This window comes from Solenopsis invicta, chromosome 5 (assembly GCF_016802725.1).
Source record: "Solenopsis invicta isolate M01_SB chromosome 5, UNIL_Sinv_3.0, whole genome shotgun sequence".
NCBI lineage: Eukaryota > Metazoa > Arthropoda > Insecta > Hymenoptera > Formicidae > Solenopsis > Solenopsis invicta.
The window spans coordinates 22,796,296-22,810,577 of NC_052668.1; the positions used below are offsets into that span (position 1 = coordinate 22,796,296).

Sequence of the window (14,282 nt, forward strand, 5' to 3'; positions counted from 1 at the left end):
ATTCGCATTTTATTATCATATCTGTATTTTATATTTATATCGATTTATTTTAGTCATAATTAGATAAATTAATATTTTTTCAATTAAATTAAGTTAAAATTAATGGTTTATAAAATTAATTAATTACATTAAAAGTTGCATCAAGATAAAATTTAGTTGAATTGAAACCTAATTTTGAAAAGCATTATTTATATAAAATTATAATGTCATACTTCAATATCAATGTTAATGTAAATAATTCAGACTATAATAAATAAAAAATTACGCGAAAGTAGACGTAATTAATCATTTGTGCACATTCTCGACCCCTGTTCTGGATGCAACATATGCGATACGCGTCAGATTTTATTTGCAGCAAAATGGATGTTAGCACGGACAACAACCTACATCCATTTCTCGAGAGATAGATGTGGGTTGTTGTCCGTGCTAACATCCACACTGTTTTTAACGGCGGGTTGCAAAATGGATGTGACACGTAGTTCCCATTCTGACCAGAATAGATGTGCGTCACTAGTGTACGGGAGTTTCGAAGCGTTATAGGAAAAAGGCCGCCGTGGCCGCTCTCAGGTTCCTCTCTGTCCCCGCATACCGATGCGCGCACATCCCGGAAGCGACAACGGCGACGTGCGTTCCTCTGCGACCTCTGCTTCTGCTTCCATCTGCCTTCATCACTAATCATCCCTACCTTTCTCTCTCGCCGGCCGCTATATACGTTGCGAGAGCGAGCGTTCACGACGTGACCGTTGAAGTAGTCGGAAAATGGCGTCGTCGAAAAGCCAACGGTGGATGGTAGACTCGGGCATTCTGCGTAAAAAGAATAGCGACGAGGAACCGCAGGAGCTGTTGGTGTTCGGATATAGCTGCAAATTATTTAGCGATGATGACAAGGCGAAAATGATTGATCAGGGAAAGCATTTGATACCATGGATGGGCGATAGCACGTTGAGGATAGACAGGTCCGTTTCTCTAACCTAGACAAATTTCTCATCATAGGATATTTGTTCTCATGCATAAGACCACGCACCGTTACGTTTCCGCGACGATGAAACGTAGCGAAAAAAAGCATATGACTGACCTCGACCGCAAAAACAAACCGCAAAAGACCACCAAATTCGAAAACCGAAAACCAAAAAAAAATATCGAAAACAAGTACTGCATTTAGAAGCGAAAAAAAGCGAGGTTCCCCTTCTCATCGTTAATCTCTGGATAAGCAAACTGGAGACTGTTTAAGGCTTCCGCAGGTGTTCTGTTCAGCAGTGTGGCAGCGCGATTTACGCGCTCTGCACGGGCGCAGAATCAGGTGCTCTGGTGACGCTTATGGCTGGCCGTCTGTGCAGCAGCAAGGTGAGACACGGCGTTGAGAGACAAACGGGCAAGCTGACGGTTGTAGGTATTATACGACCGCTCAGCACGGTATGTATTGGCATTTAGACTCTGCTTTGCTTCGGGAGAAGCGCGCAGGGATGTTAGCACTCGCAAGCTTACAATTAGGGATTTGAGGCTCTCTATATGTGTATATGTTCAAATTAATCTGTCAACAATATACTAGACCATGTCTACGTTTTATTACATTTATGTGATTGTACATTGCCTATAATGTACAATCACAAAACTGATTGTCTTCACACAAAATATTGGAAGTTAATTTTATTCTACATATTCATCAAATATTACAATTTTTTAGGAGAAACTTGAATGGAAGTGAAAACCTTTGCCTTTGATGTATTCCATTAAAAGCATTACTCATGTTCATACTGAAAAGATTCATCGGCCTGTTGTTAACAAAATCAGATTGAATAAAAATATATTTAGATAAAATTGTAACAAAGCATTGATTCTATTTTATCTTTATTTTTGCTTAAGAATTTTTACTTGAGATCTTAAAATGTGTGTATAACATGCTAAAATTAAGACAGAATAATCAAAATAATCTTATATGCAGCCAACGAAACTAATTGTCTGGTTGCAGGAATGGTGAATTTTTTATGCTATAAATTAAAAGCGTACTTTGGATGTATCACTAGTAAAGGTTTCACTTTCAATCCAGTTTACCCTTAAACAAATTATAATATTTCTAACAACAAAATTTTTCAAATTTTGAGTTTGAACAATTAGTTTTATGATTGTTTAAATGTAACAAGATGAAATAGATTTGTGTATTTATATTTGGGTATTTGTATAATAAATTTAAAAATAAACATTAAATGTAAATTAGAAACAACAGGAAATAATTGTATCATTTGAAATAGTTGTATATGTAAAGTATCTATTCACGTGATCGCGGTACCTTGATATTTCGATAGAGCAAAACAGCAGAGGTAGAAACATTACTTGAGGCATCCTTTATAGCTCCATTCTATTTCAGAGAGATCGCTTTGGTGGGACTTACTCCTTGACTTAACATTTCCAGATGCCGTGATCAACACTACATCAAAAATATCTAAAATAATATCATTTTCCTACTCTAATCGACGTATTGTATGTGTATAGATACGATGGACGAGGGATGCTGGCTGACTTACGGATTCATGAGCCACCATCGGGTGGTTTCGATCAACGGACGATACTTACCGAGGAGGAACTGAGAGTAGAGCAGCTCTGTGACGAGGAGCGGTATCGGTCTCTCTACAACAGTGACGCGGATGAGTCCATGTATCATGGTAATGTATCTTTTTTTGAGAATATTTTTTTATTATATGTATATATTTTTTTTGCTACTATAGTTTAATCGCAAATTTGCATTACAGAAGAGGAAATAAAGAGGTTGCATCAAGCATTGGATTCAGAATCTTCCTACAACCAAGTGGGGTTTAATTACAATGAAGATGAAAATGGTCATAAGGCTTCCGGTGAAGATTCCCAGAGCCCGAAACAATCGGAGGGCTCGCAAGAAGAGGATCAGGCATTTGTGCCACCGCCTGAACTGGAAATTCCCGAGGGAATGATCGTGGTAAGATATCGTTTCACATTTGTTTTATTTATGAATTTTAGATTAGAATGTGATTAAGTAATACGATTTTTCGAATGTTTAGCCGGAAACGCAGAAACTGAATGCCATTATAGTGAAAACGGCGCTGTTTATAAGTCAACACGGAAGCCAATTGGAAATCCTGATAAAGGCGAAACAGGCAAACAATCCGCAGTTTGCGTTCCTATCGATAGACGAGCCGCTTCATCAGTATTACAAATATGTCCTCGATGCTATCAAGAGTGGAAAATATAATCCTGAAAAGCAACCTGAGAAGGAAGAATCCGGTATGCATATCACTTTCTATAACAAGCGATGTCTTATAGTAATTATATTGAAGTTGAGTTGAAGTAATTGAAGCAACATAAAGCAGGATTTGATTACCCACACCTACTTTGATTCTACTTAGTTTTTCTTGACGTAAGTATTGCCATAAATTTTTGTTAATACTCTAATTGGTAACCTGCGTAATGCATCTTGATGATCTTGAAATGTGCGTGAGTCTTATTGTCATTCCTTTTTTTTCAATGGTAGAACCTGAGGAAGAATCTGATGAAGATGACGAACCGTACCTGCATCCAAGTCTCGCATCGTCACTTACCAAAATTGAAGCGGTACGTTTTGCACGGTACACATATCATTTTTGCACGCTGTACATTAATCTGTTCTTAAAAATGCATAAGTGGTCTCCCTGTGCTCTCGTGCGGAAGAATTTTGCGTTCATGGTATTTCGAAATGTGAAGATCCCTAGCTGGGCTACACTGAATTATTTTTAAGAATGGCGATCTCTCGAAAATCACACGGATCACAATAGGAAATGTTAATAATACTCTGCAACACTAATTTATATGACAAATATTTCTGCTTCCAGGGCTGATTCTGGTATGCATTGGATTTATTCTCATATATTTTTATTTATTCATTTATTGCACCATTAAATCATTAAAACATTAGTCTTTTCCATGCGTTTAACGTATTTTGGATGATATTCCAAAAATCCAATAAACATTTGTCATTTTTATTATTTTGTTATTAATAGAAAAATAATGAAATAAATATAATTAAAATTTGAAAATATATATAATACAATTATTATAATTACATTTGTAAATTGCTTATAATTTTGTATATTTAAAAAATATGCATTTTGAAACAATTTTCTCACATCTTTTTAAATTACTCTTCTAAAATTTACATTTGTAGATATTAACATAGATATAATAGTATCCCGAATGTACTATATACCCATTTTTTACTTTAATGGGTACCCTAGAAGATATATATAAATTTAGAATAAATAAAAATACAGAACTACTATAAGAGAATTCTTTCCGTTTATAGGCACCTAGCATACCGAGTATACAGTATAAACCGTCAGCGGATTGCGCGTACTCCATGCTCGTGAACAAGATCACAGGGAAACCACCACCATCCAAGGCACCACAAGTGTTGGATCCAACGATGCAGTCAATGTCCTCTACTGGATACTATCACCCAGTACCACCGCAGGTACAATTTCTCGACATTATGTTGAAAGTAGAGTACATCGAAGTTTGATTTATCATTAATGTTTTAATATTATTTTTATTATTCTTTATTGCAATTTTTTTTTCAGAATTATCCTTATCCTACGCCCATGCAGTACTCACATGGTCCAGTTATATATGGGTCAAATGGACAAATGCAATCGCCCTCACAACTCGTCATGCCAGCCATGCCGAATGACGCGACGACGACGCAAACTGCATCGTCCAAGGAAACACCCACGCCGTTGGTCCCATATGGGATACCTGCGCAAAAACCACTGAACAGGCCGTCTTTTATCGTGCCACCATTGGAAGTTCAGGTTGTCATTGACAAGATGGCGAATTATGTGGCAAAGAATGGGCGCGATTTTGAGACGATTGTCAAGAACAAGGGAGATCATAGATTCAATTTTTTGGAGCTATCGCATCAGTATCACGGTTATTACGCGCACAAACTGACGGTGTATGAGGGCGGGATAAATCCGAAGGTGTTGACAGAGGAACAGCTGTTGCAGAAACAGGAACTGCAAGAGGAGAAACAAAAAAAGTTAGAAGAATTGCAGAAGAAGCAACAACGGATGGAAGAGGTACAGAAACGAGTGAAAATGATACAGGCGAAAAAGAAGAACGGCGGCGACGCGAAAATGAAACAAAGCACGGGATCTACGAAACAGATTACCACTGTGTCATTCTCCATAAAAAAACCAAAAGACGGGGAGAGCACGGTAATTGAGAAGAGGAATGCGTTACCATTGGAAGAAAGTGACGAAGAGATGGAGAGCGACAAAAAGGATACTAATTCCGGTTCGCCTGAAGACAACATAGCTGATTCGAATTTTTCGATTGCCATTGGAGACAAAGACCCACCAAAATCGGAGAAGAAACCAAAGAGCGATGATAAAGAGTTGGTGGATTTAACGGACGATATCCTCGAGGATTGTCAGAAAGAGATCAGGCATAAACAGGCGCAAGAAGACAGGATCAAGGATAAGCTAGCAGCGGCTGCGCGGGATAAATTACTTTCTAGGGAACGCCAGTTGCAACTCGAGAGAAAAAAAAGAGCTGCTATATTTCTCAGTCATATCCAGACGCCGGCACTTAAAACCGGTTCTGCCATAGTGAATCCGAATTCACGAAAGGACGATTCAGATGAGGTGCATTCCGTGCCATCACCATCCCTCGAAGATAATAAAGACAGATCCTCGCAGGATACAAAGATGTGTGGTAATTCTCTGATGGATCGATTAAAGAGCGCTGATCTGAGTGGCAAAAGGTCACGACAACGCTCCAGAAGTCGGAGTGGAAGTCGCACGGACAGGCATAAACTGCACAAGAAGCATAAGAAAAAGAAGAGTTCTCATCGAAGGTAATTGAAGTTATTTCATTGTAACATTAAATGCAAATAAATAACAGCATAAAACTTGAAATTTTTATATTTATTTAAAGAGAGATATACTCATTGTAATTATATTACTATTTGTTAAATTTTATGTTTAAATTTTATTAAAATTATCGCTGAGCTTGTAATTTCGCTTTTAAAATGATTTTTAAGCTTTTCTATTATTATTTAATTCCCGAATCTTAATCTAAAATCTTCATCAAAGGTGTTTTATTTATTTATTTTTTTAATTACGTAATATACGTGTTTCAGCAATTACGACAGTTCAAGTTCCTCCCGCTCGCACAGATCCAAGAAAAGCAAGAAGTCATCGTCGCGACATAGATCCCGTTCGCGCAGTCCCTCGCACAGACATCGACACAATTCACGGCGGGAAAGCAACACGAGCTATTCGGACTCCAGCTCGCCTTGACGTCTCTTTGCTTGATTTAAATAATGCCAAGAAAAATGTATATATACACATATACTATTATAGGTAACACTTATTGTAATCCCGTATTGTTACAGCAACAAATTTGATACAACTTTTGTCATCAAAAAATACGAAGAATTTACTCTTTAATTTTTCAAGGTATTTGTGTTTTTACAGCATACCTCTTATGCCTCTTGTATCCCGATGTTTTTCATTACGTGTTCGCGCGATGATATCATTTTTTGACGTTGCTTATTTACCAATGACTCAGCTTAACTATTTATTTACTGCCTATGTCCGATTTTTTTTTTCAAATTATATAAAAGAAAATATGCTGTATAAAATTTTTTTTATTTATTTGCTGAAATCAATTTTTAGCACTATATAGAATAGTTAATATATCATACCTAAAGAATAGTTGTGCTGAAGTATTTAAAAGTTTAGTTAGATACAAAAATGAAAGTAATTTTGTTGAATCATCAAAATAATTTTATGCAAGACTCTCTCAAACATAATAGATGCTAAAAGTTTTTAGCATGCTAGCAACCAGTTCGAGCGTTCTGTATAATTATTTTGAGGATCCAATAAAATTGTTTTCAAATCTGTATTTAACTAATTTTTTAGATACTTCGGTGAAATCATTCCACGGTAAAAATTATAGGAAAGCTAAATCAGTTTTCTTAAACATACAAAAATATTATATGCCTAATGACGTTTTAAATGACACGATATTTAAAAAAAAACAGTTGAGTTTACAATGAATTGCAGAATTTTCGATAATACACATACGAATGTAGATAGAGTGAAAAATTTTGCTGATCGTCATGTGACACTGATGATATTATGTAATATTAAAGGTTATCGAAATGGAGAATTCCTTTTCATGCACTGCGCACGTTGTTGTAAATATTACATTTCTCATCTACGAAATGTTAACGTTATCATTTCTTTATCGTCCTGTCATTTCACATGGCGAAATTCTTCATGAAGATCCGAATGCACCACGCGGTCAGTAAACGCGCGGCAGTTGAATCCACTTGTCGCGAAATGGCAACAATTATATTATATATTTGACATTAATTCGCACATCGGTTGCACCGAGTGTCAACCGATCATCATGGCAAATCGATACCGGTTTAACGCGGTTAAACGAATTGTAATGTGTGTCACTATTGTCAATTACAAATCGCTGATTTATGATTAGATGATTTAGAAGTTTATTTTTAGATGTACTATTATCGGCATCTGTTTCATGATTTTATTTGTTTTACGATCTAAAAAAAAAGAAAGCTAGTTGTTTAATTTTCCTTTAAAAAGTGTCAAAAATGATCAGATATTTTGAAACGCTTTCTCATTCATCGAATATTTATTTTGCTTGTTTCTTAATTCGGAATGTTATTATAATATCTATATTATCTTAATTATAATATCTGTATACGTCTATTATAGTAAATGTATAATATTTAAATTATTAGATTATTTTGTTTTCATAAAATTCGCGGTTTTTTGCGATTGACAGATGTGAATCTGTTGGACGGACGCGAACATGAACAAGACATTCATTGAAAACAAATCGCTAAAATAAAGAAATTCCGGTCGTAAATTTTTTTTAAAGCACTCGTAAAGCCGCATAATTTCTTTCGTTACATAAAGACGTCATTCATGGCTGGCGATAAGTGATATCCTTCTACATCGATTTCGATCCAATTTCTACATTATCGCGATAATTACCATATTTTGTTTTTAACGCGGTGGCATTTACTTATCTAAGAAATTAATTCTGACTTGAAGCGATCACGAGCTGCACTGGAAATTTTGTAAGAACCTGAAAGCGTTCTTAGATACTTTAATAAATTGATTGCATCACGTACCTATAAAGTAATAAACACAAGTCACAATTCATAATTTTCCAGAAAAATAAAATTGAGGAAAAAAACAGGTTTTTCCGGTTTTTTTTTTAATATAAAAAAATACTGTGATAATGAGGTACTGGTGTTTTTTAATTATCCGGAAAAATAGAATTGAGGAAATAATCTGGTCTTTTCCATTTTTTAGAAAAAAAAATATGACTACGATAATGACAGTGAATTTTATTGATGAATTAGCGATCTTACATGTAAAAAAAAAAAATCTTAAAAGCATTGACGTAGGAAACAATGAAGATGGTATTATCTTAAAAAAACAAAATCGGAAGAATATGGCAAGAATAAGCGGAAAAAATTCATTTTTTCACAAAATTTCAGAGAATTTGTTCTGGCTAAGAACACTATGTTAGATTGATTTGTACACAATAAGTTAAAAATATTGCGAAGACTTGATATCAGATAAAAATTTACAATAACTCGTTCCGTTTATATTTGTGTTCATAATAATCCGTAATTGTGGAATGGAGAGAGGGGAGGGTGCGATAGTTAGCGACGACGTAATTTGACATCTGTGCTTGTGACTACCACCACCTCTTTCGCTGGACATCAGGCGATATGGGGATCAAGGGTGAATTGTCTTCGACTTTATAAATTCTACGCAGGGTAAGACAACCGGCAGTTGCATTTCCGCCAGTCAAGTCACTAAACAGCTATAGAATGCCCGTCACGACAACCGTAAGTACATCTCGATTTCTGATTAAATTTCGAAACTCAAGATTTACAAGTATATACATTATAATAATCTAACATCGCAATAGAGTAGAACTACTTTTTGAGAAACTTTATTAGTTTCATAAATTGTCCTTCGATTTGTGAATTCGACATGTGACATTTATTTATAAAATTAACTAAATTATTCTCATTTTTAATATTTTTAATAATTTTACTGTGTCACGCTGAATTAACTTTTTTGTAAATTAGTAAAAATTATAATTGAATACGTATATAAAAATCTTTTTTTTGTAACGTAGACACGTTGTAAAATCTTTTTTTTTTGTTTTGTACTACGGATGTTGTGACATTCGCGAAACACCTCTAGCGCAAACACAAATTTGTCAAATTTTTTCCGCAGAAAAGCTTCATCAAAACATTTATATTTAAAAAAAGACTGATAACGCATCATTGCACAATACATATCAGTGTTAAACGCAACTTATTTACTAAATCTCTTTTATATCATGTCTCTATGCATGTAAAATTTCCATAAATGTGATCTGGTTTTGGTGTATGTGTATTAGATAAGCGCTGACGTACAGTGAAATCTATGAGAAATTTTTCCACGATCTTTCACGATACGTCCAAATGTCAAAGAAGATTATGAATAATTTGAGTGTTCCACGACATGCAGAATGTGTTCTTGAAATAAATTACTAAATATTATGAGAGCATTTTACAAGAATTTTAAAAAAAGTCATGTAAACATAAAAAGTCTTGTTTTTTTCAAATTATTTATTTTTACATATGATGAATTTATGATATAATTAAAAAAAACAAAAAATAATTAAAATTTGTAATTTTTATCACTCACATATACACAAGCGAGAGCTATTAAATGATCATTGTACGACAATAAATATATTTGGAGTTTTGATAATTTGATTGATCTGAAACTTTTGATAAGACTTTTGAGATATGTGAGTATAAATTTAATATCTTTTTTTTTTTAAATAGGGATGCTTGATCTTACACAGATATATGTATCGTATCCCTGCCGCAAGTTTTTATAGGTATCCCATATGGGACCATTATGATCTCGTGTAGGAATGTGAAGATACCATATAAGGCAAAAATGGTGATATGTGGCATAATTGCGTATCGCAAACATTTCTTCACGTTGCAATTTTAATTTAAAAAAAAAAAAAAAAAAAAAAAGAAGAAGAAATATGTGATAATCGTAATTATTCCTCAGGTAAAAACGTATTAATAGAAAGTACGTGTAGACAAGATTGCGTTTTATCCATAGAGTGTTAAGAAATTGATTTTCTTATAGCTACAAAGCCATGATCGTGTCATGCTGCTGGACCCATCAGAACAGCTTCGACCTGAGCCAGTATATGCTGGGAAGTTGCAAAGTGAGTTCCGCAATTTCGATGAAGATTCCGATGATCCCATCAAGAAACGTGTCCGTAAAACCTACGAAGAGATGCACACCAATCAAACCGTCGAGTTCGTAAAATGTTAGTCAAAATGAGAAAAATTATATAATTATATATTTTCTTGTGTTTTATTTACTTTTATTTTTAATAACGATCAAAGGATAGAAGTAGATTAGTAAATAAAAGTTTATTCCAAGTAATTTGAGCAATTGATCTTGTATCTTATTTGTTTGTATTGTTAAGGAAATAGTCAAAAATATGAGGCTACAGTAGGAGTGACAGAATCGTTATTTTCCTTGCAGCTCGTATGAAAGAATGGCTTCGGTTTAATAAATTCAAAATGACGATAAAAGAAGCTCTCCTCAAATTGAACGATCTCGTGGACGAAAGTGATCCGGACACGAATCTGCCTAACATCGTCCACGCGTTTCAAACTGCGGAGTCCATCAGGGAGAAGCATCCAGACTTGGGCTGGTTCCATCTCACCGGCTTAATTCACGATCTTGGCAAAGTAAAACGAAATATCAAGCTCTATGAGAAATTTTCTTTTTATTGTTATGGAAACAATCTCTATTGTTTTTTTAAAGTCTATGATTCCTCTTAATTTTTAAGACCCTTTTTTCGTCTTATTTATCTTCCTCTCTTAATCTTCCAATTTCTTGAGAATAGCATTCCATTTACAATTAATTAATTTTTTAGCATTCAATGAGTAACAAAGACATAATGACATTTGTGTCAATCTGTGTTATTAAATATAAAAAACACGCAATATATATGCTACGGATAATTGTATGTTTTTTTTCAACATATTAAATAAGTCTGTTATACATACTACGAAATTCAGATAAAGATTTCTTTCTAATGAATCTTAGTCTGAATTTCGTAGCACATACAACAGACTCAGCAAACAAGATGTAATTTCAAATAATATCTTCTCTAATAAGAGAAGGAGAGATTTATTAAATTAATACTTGACTACTGTTCTACACTCATCTCAAAATTTTCCTTTTCATTTCTTCTCACGCTTCTGAAAAGCTATTCGTCTTGTTAGATTCAGATGTATCAATAAATATATTACTTTTAAGTAACAAATATATTGTATATTGCAGGTGATGGCGTTTTATGGAGAGCCTCAGTGGGCGGTGGTAGGTGACACGTTCCCCGTCGGATGTGCCTGGAGTGACTCTATTGTCTACAGAACAACAAGCTTTAACAACAATCCCGATGGCAAAGACTCTCGTTACAAGTACGTCTCAATTAATTAGTTTTCCGTTTGATAATGAAAATTTCTATTATTAATAAAAGATATTTATATAATACAAAGCAGGGCTGGATAAGTTTATGCATTTTTTTAAATTAAATAAAAGTTAATGACTTATAAAATTAATTTAGTTATATTAAAAATAATACGAACACAAAACTCAATTAAAAGTTACTTTTGAAAAACATTATACATATTAAATTAGAAATTTATAAATTTTTTAAAATTATATAACTCGAAATAATTACAATCATCAAATCATAAATTTAATATTTCATTTGTAAATAAATTTATTTTAAATAAATTGCTTTTTTATGTGAACATTTTTTCTTTTATAACTTTTTCCTTTTATATAGATTTTTAATTTAGGAAAAAACCATTGAAAATTAAAATTTATAAATAAATAGCTAAAAATTAAATCTTTTAAAATTACTTAAGTTATTAACTTTTTATTTTATTATTTAATTTTGTAATTAATTATACTGCTCAACTCTATAGAATACGAAAAAATACTTGTTCGAATAACTCATGCTTAGTAACAAATTTATAAGAAAAATACATGAATGATGCGCAGTGTTCTCTCCCAAGAAAAATTCTAATGCCAAGCTGGTTGCAAAATTTCTCGGCTTTTATATAAAGTAACGATGTTTAGGGACAAACTAAATATATTAGAACTAGACAATTGCGCGAGCTACACTGAGGATATTTTTGTTATACAGCACAAAATATGGCATGTACAAACCGAAGTGTGGAATATCCAATTTGATGATGTCATGGGGCCATGACGAGTACTTGTACCGCTTACTCGTTCATAACAAGAGCAAATTACCGAAGGAGGCTTTAGCTGTAATTCGTTATCACTCCTTTTATCCCTGGCACGCTGGCGGTGACTATATGCACTTCTGTACCTCAGAAGATATCGAGATGCTGAAATGGGTGACAGAATTTAAGTAAGTTAACCATCAAATAATTTAAATGCAAGATATAATACAAAAGACAAAAAACTAGTTAAATCCAATTATTATTAAATTATAAATTATGATTTGGTAAATTAACAATAGTTGTAAGACTTATCTAATATATAATTAAACAATTTTAATAATAAAATTAGAAGATAACATTAAATTATGAGAGTTATATGTCAATTATTAATTGGATGCAAAATATTTTCCAGCAAATTTGATCTTTACACTAAGAGTGGCAGCAAGCCAGACATCGAGAAATTATGGCCTTATTATGAAAAATTGATTGACGAATACATCCCTGGCGTGATTGAATGGTGATTTTCCTCTATACTTATTATTATGTTCCTATTGTGCGTAATTCATATGGTATTTTAAATGACGATTGTTATATGAAAATAATATAAAAGCTATATTTATGATTAATCAGATATATACATAAGAATTTTATAATTTTAATAAGAGTATATAAGACTTTAAGAGTTTATAAGTATACAAGTACATATTGACAATAAGGAATATTATTATTACTGTATCTTATCAGTAATGTTTATACCGATACATATAATAAGTGATACCGATATCGGTATCATATATATATATAATATACAGTATTCCTGGATTTACAAACTGTAATAGTATGTTCTACATTCTGTGAATTCAAACGTTTCAAACAGGAACCATGACTAGAAGAAACAGACAAGATAAACATCATCGAATGACATGTCACTTGATCTTTATCTTGTGCCATTTATATCGTTTCAAAAATAGCAAGTTTATCGGGCATAAGTCATGTCAAGAAATGAGACAAAATTCACGATGCAACAATGGTCATATTTTCGCTTAGAATTTTTAAGCATTTAAGGATCTAAATTCATATAACATTCTTTTCTTATTTTTGCTCACAGAACAAATTGTTAAAGTTTGTACGGAAAATTCGGGAATATCCTATATAGATTATAATAACATGTAGACATATATTAGACATACTCTTATAATATATTATACGTGCTATGCGAAAAAAAAGTTAAAATCTAAGTCATATTAATCAAAACTAATTAGATCAAATAAAAAATAAAATGCCTTAAAAGAGTCAACGCAGTTGTTGCGTAAATTTATATCTGTTTATTAAGACAAATAAATTTACTTTATTAGTAAAATAAAGTAAATTAAATAATAGTACGTACGTTTTAATCTTTTGGATCCTGTTCGGTGCAGATGTTGGTTGCTCAGTGTAAAAATTTGCAAACTTTGTTCGATGTGCATCCTTATTCAAGACAATAAAATGAGATGCACAATCAGTTAAAACTGATGTTGAATTAGGTCATAATGTCGATTTTTTAATAGTTAACTGTAATAAAAATAAAGTATTAAGATCGTGCATGTCGTAAAGTTTGAAAGATATAATTAAAGATGTTTAGCTCGAATTTAAAACAAAAATAAAATATAGGTATAAAATGAAATATAATAATTAAATCATTTAAAATAAATATAATAAATTAGAGACTTATATGAATAAAAAAAGAAAAGTGCGAGAGAAAGAGGACACATGTTGACTACATATTAACAACGAAGAGTAAAAGTTTGTTAGGGGAAGACACAAATATAAACACTTCTTTCCTTCAGTATGATAAAGATACATCACCGCCAAAGAGGCAAGCTATAAACTTTTCTTGTAATACTAAGAAACTATTGAGAAAAGAAAACTATTTATCTTGGTTGATTTGTTATTA

At 32.8% G+C, this 14,282-nt stretch overlaps 2 protein-coding genes across 3 annotated transcripts; both read left to right on the forward strand.

Annotated features, from left to right (window-relative positions):
* Nucleotides 1–688: 688 nt before the first annotated feature.
* On the forward strand, nucleotides 689–6,463 carry LOC105195188 (splicing factor, suppressor of white-apricot homolog). 2 transcript variants are annotated; one of them, XM_011160480.3, is made up of 8 exons: nucleotides 689–956; nucleotides 2,491–2,660; nucleotides 2,748–2,950; nucleotides 3,033–3,255; nucleotides 3,503–3,582; nucleotides 4,310–4,477; nucleotides 4,584–5,860; nucleotides 6,146–6,463. In XM_011160480.3, exons 1-8 carry the CDS (start codon nucleotides 760–762, stop codon nucleotides 6,303–6,305), a joined length of 2,478 nt encoding a protein of 825 aa, XP_011158782.2. In that variant the 5' UTR covers nucleotides 689–759; the 3' UTR covers nucleotides 6,306–6,463. The 2 variants fall into 2 exon arrangements, with proteins under 2 accessions (XP_011158782.2, XP_011158783.2); XM_011160481.3 differs by having other exon boundaries at nucleotides 734–1,344.
* Nucleotides 6,464–8,749: 2,286 nt separating this feature from the next.
* LOC105195194 (inositol oxygenase) lies at nucleotides 8,750–13,646 on the forward strand. The gene is made up of 6 exons (XM_011160485.3): nucleotides 8,750–8,905; nucleotides 10,221–10,407; nucleotides 10,629–10,837; nucleotides 11,436–11,572; nucleotides 12,307–12,537; nucleotides 12,762–13,646. Exons 1-6 carry the CDS (start codon nucleotides 8,888–8,890, stop codon nucleotides 12,868–12,870), a joined length of 891 nt encoding a protein of 296 aa, XP_011158787.1. The 5' UTR covers nucleotides 8,750–8,887; the 3' UTR covers nucleotides 12,871–13,646.
* The last annotated feature ends 636 nt before the right edge of the window (nucleotides 13,647–14,282 follow it).

Excerpts from the sequence above, each read along its gene's own strand:
- LOC105195188 (XM_011160480.3), top strand. The coding sequence starts at position 760 with ATGGCGTCGTCGAAAAGCCAACGGTGGATGGTAGACTCGGGCATTCTG. Across the intron at positions 2,661-2,747 it reads GGATGAGTCCATGTATCATG|AAGAGGAAATAAAGAGGTTG; the intron begins GTAATGTATCTT and ends TTTGCATTACAG. Across the intron at positions 4,478-4,583 it reads ATCACCCAGTACCACCGCAG|AATTATCCTTATCCTACGCC; the intron begins GTACAATTTCTC and ends TTTTTTTTTCAG.
- LOC105195194 (XM_011160485.3), top strand. Across the intron at positions 10,408-10,628 it reads AACCGTCGAGTTCGTAAAAT|CTCGTATGAAAGAATGGCTT; the intron begins GTTAGTCAAAAT and ends TTTTCCTTGCAG. Across the intron at positions 12,538-12,761 it reads AAATGGGTGACAGAATTTAA|CAAATTTGATCTTTACACTA; the intron begins GTAAGTTAACCA and ends AATATTTTCCAG.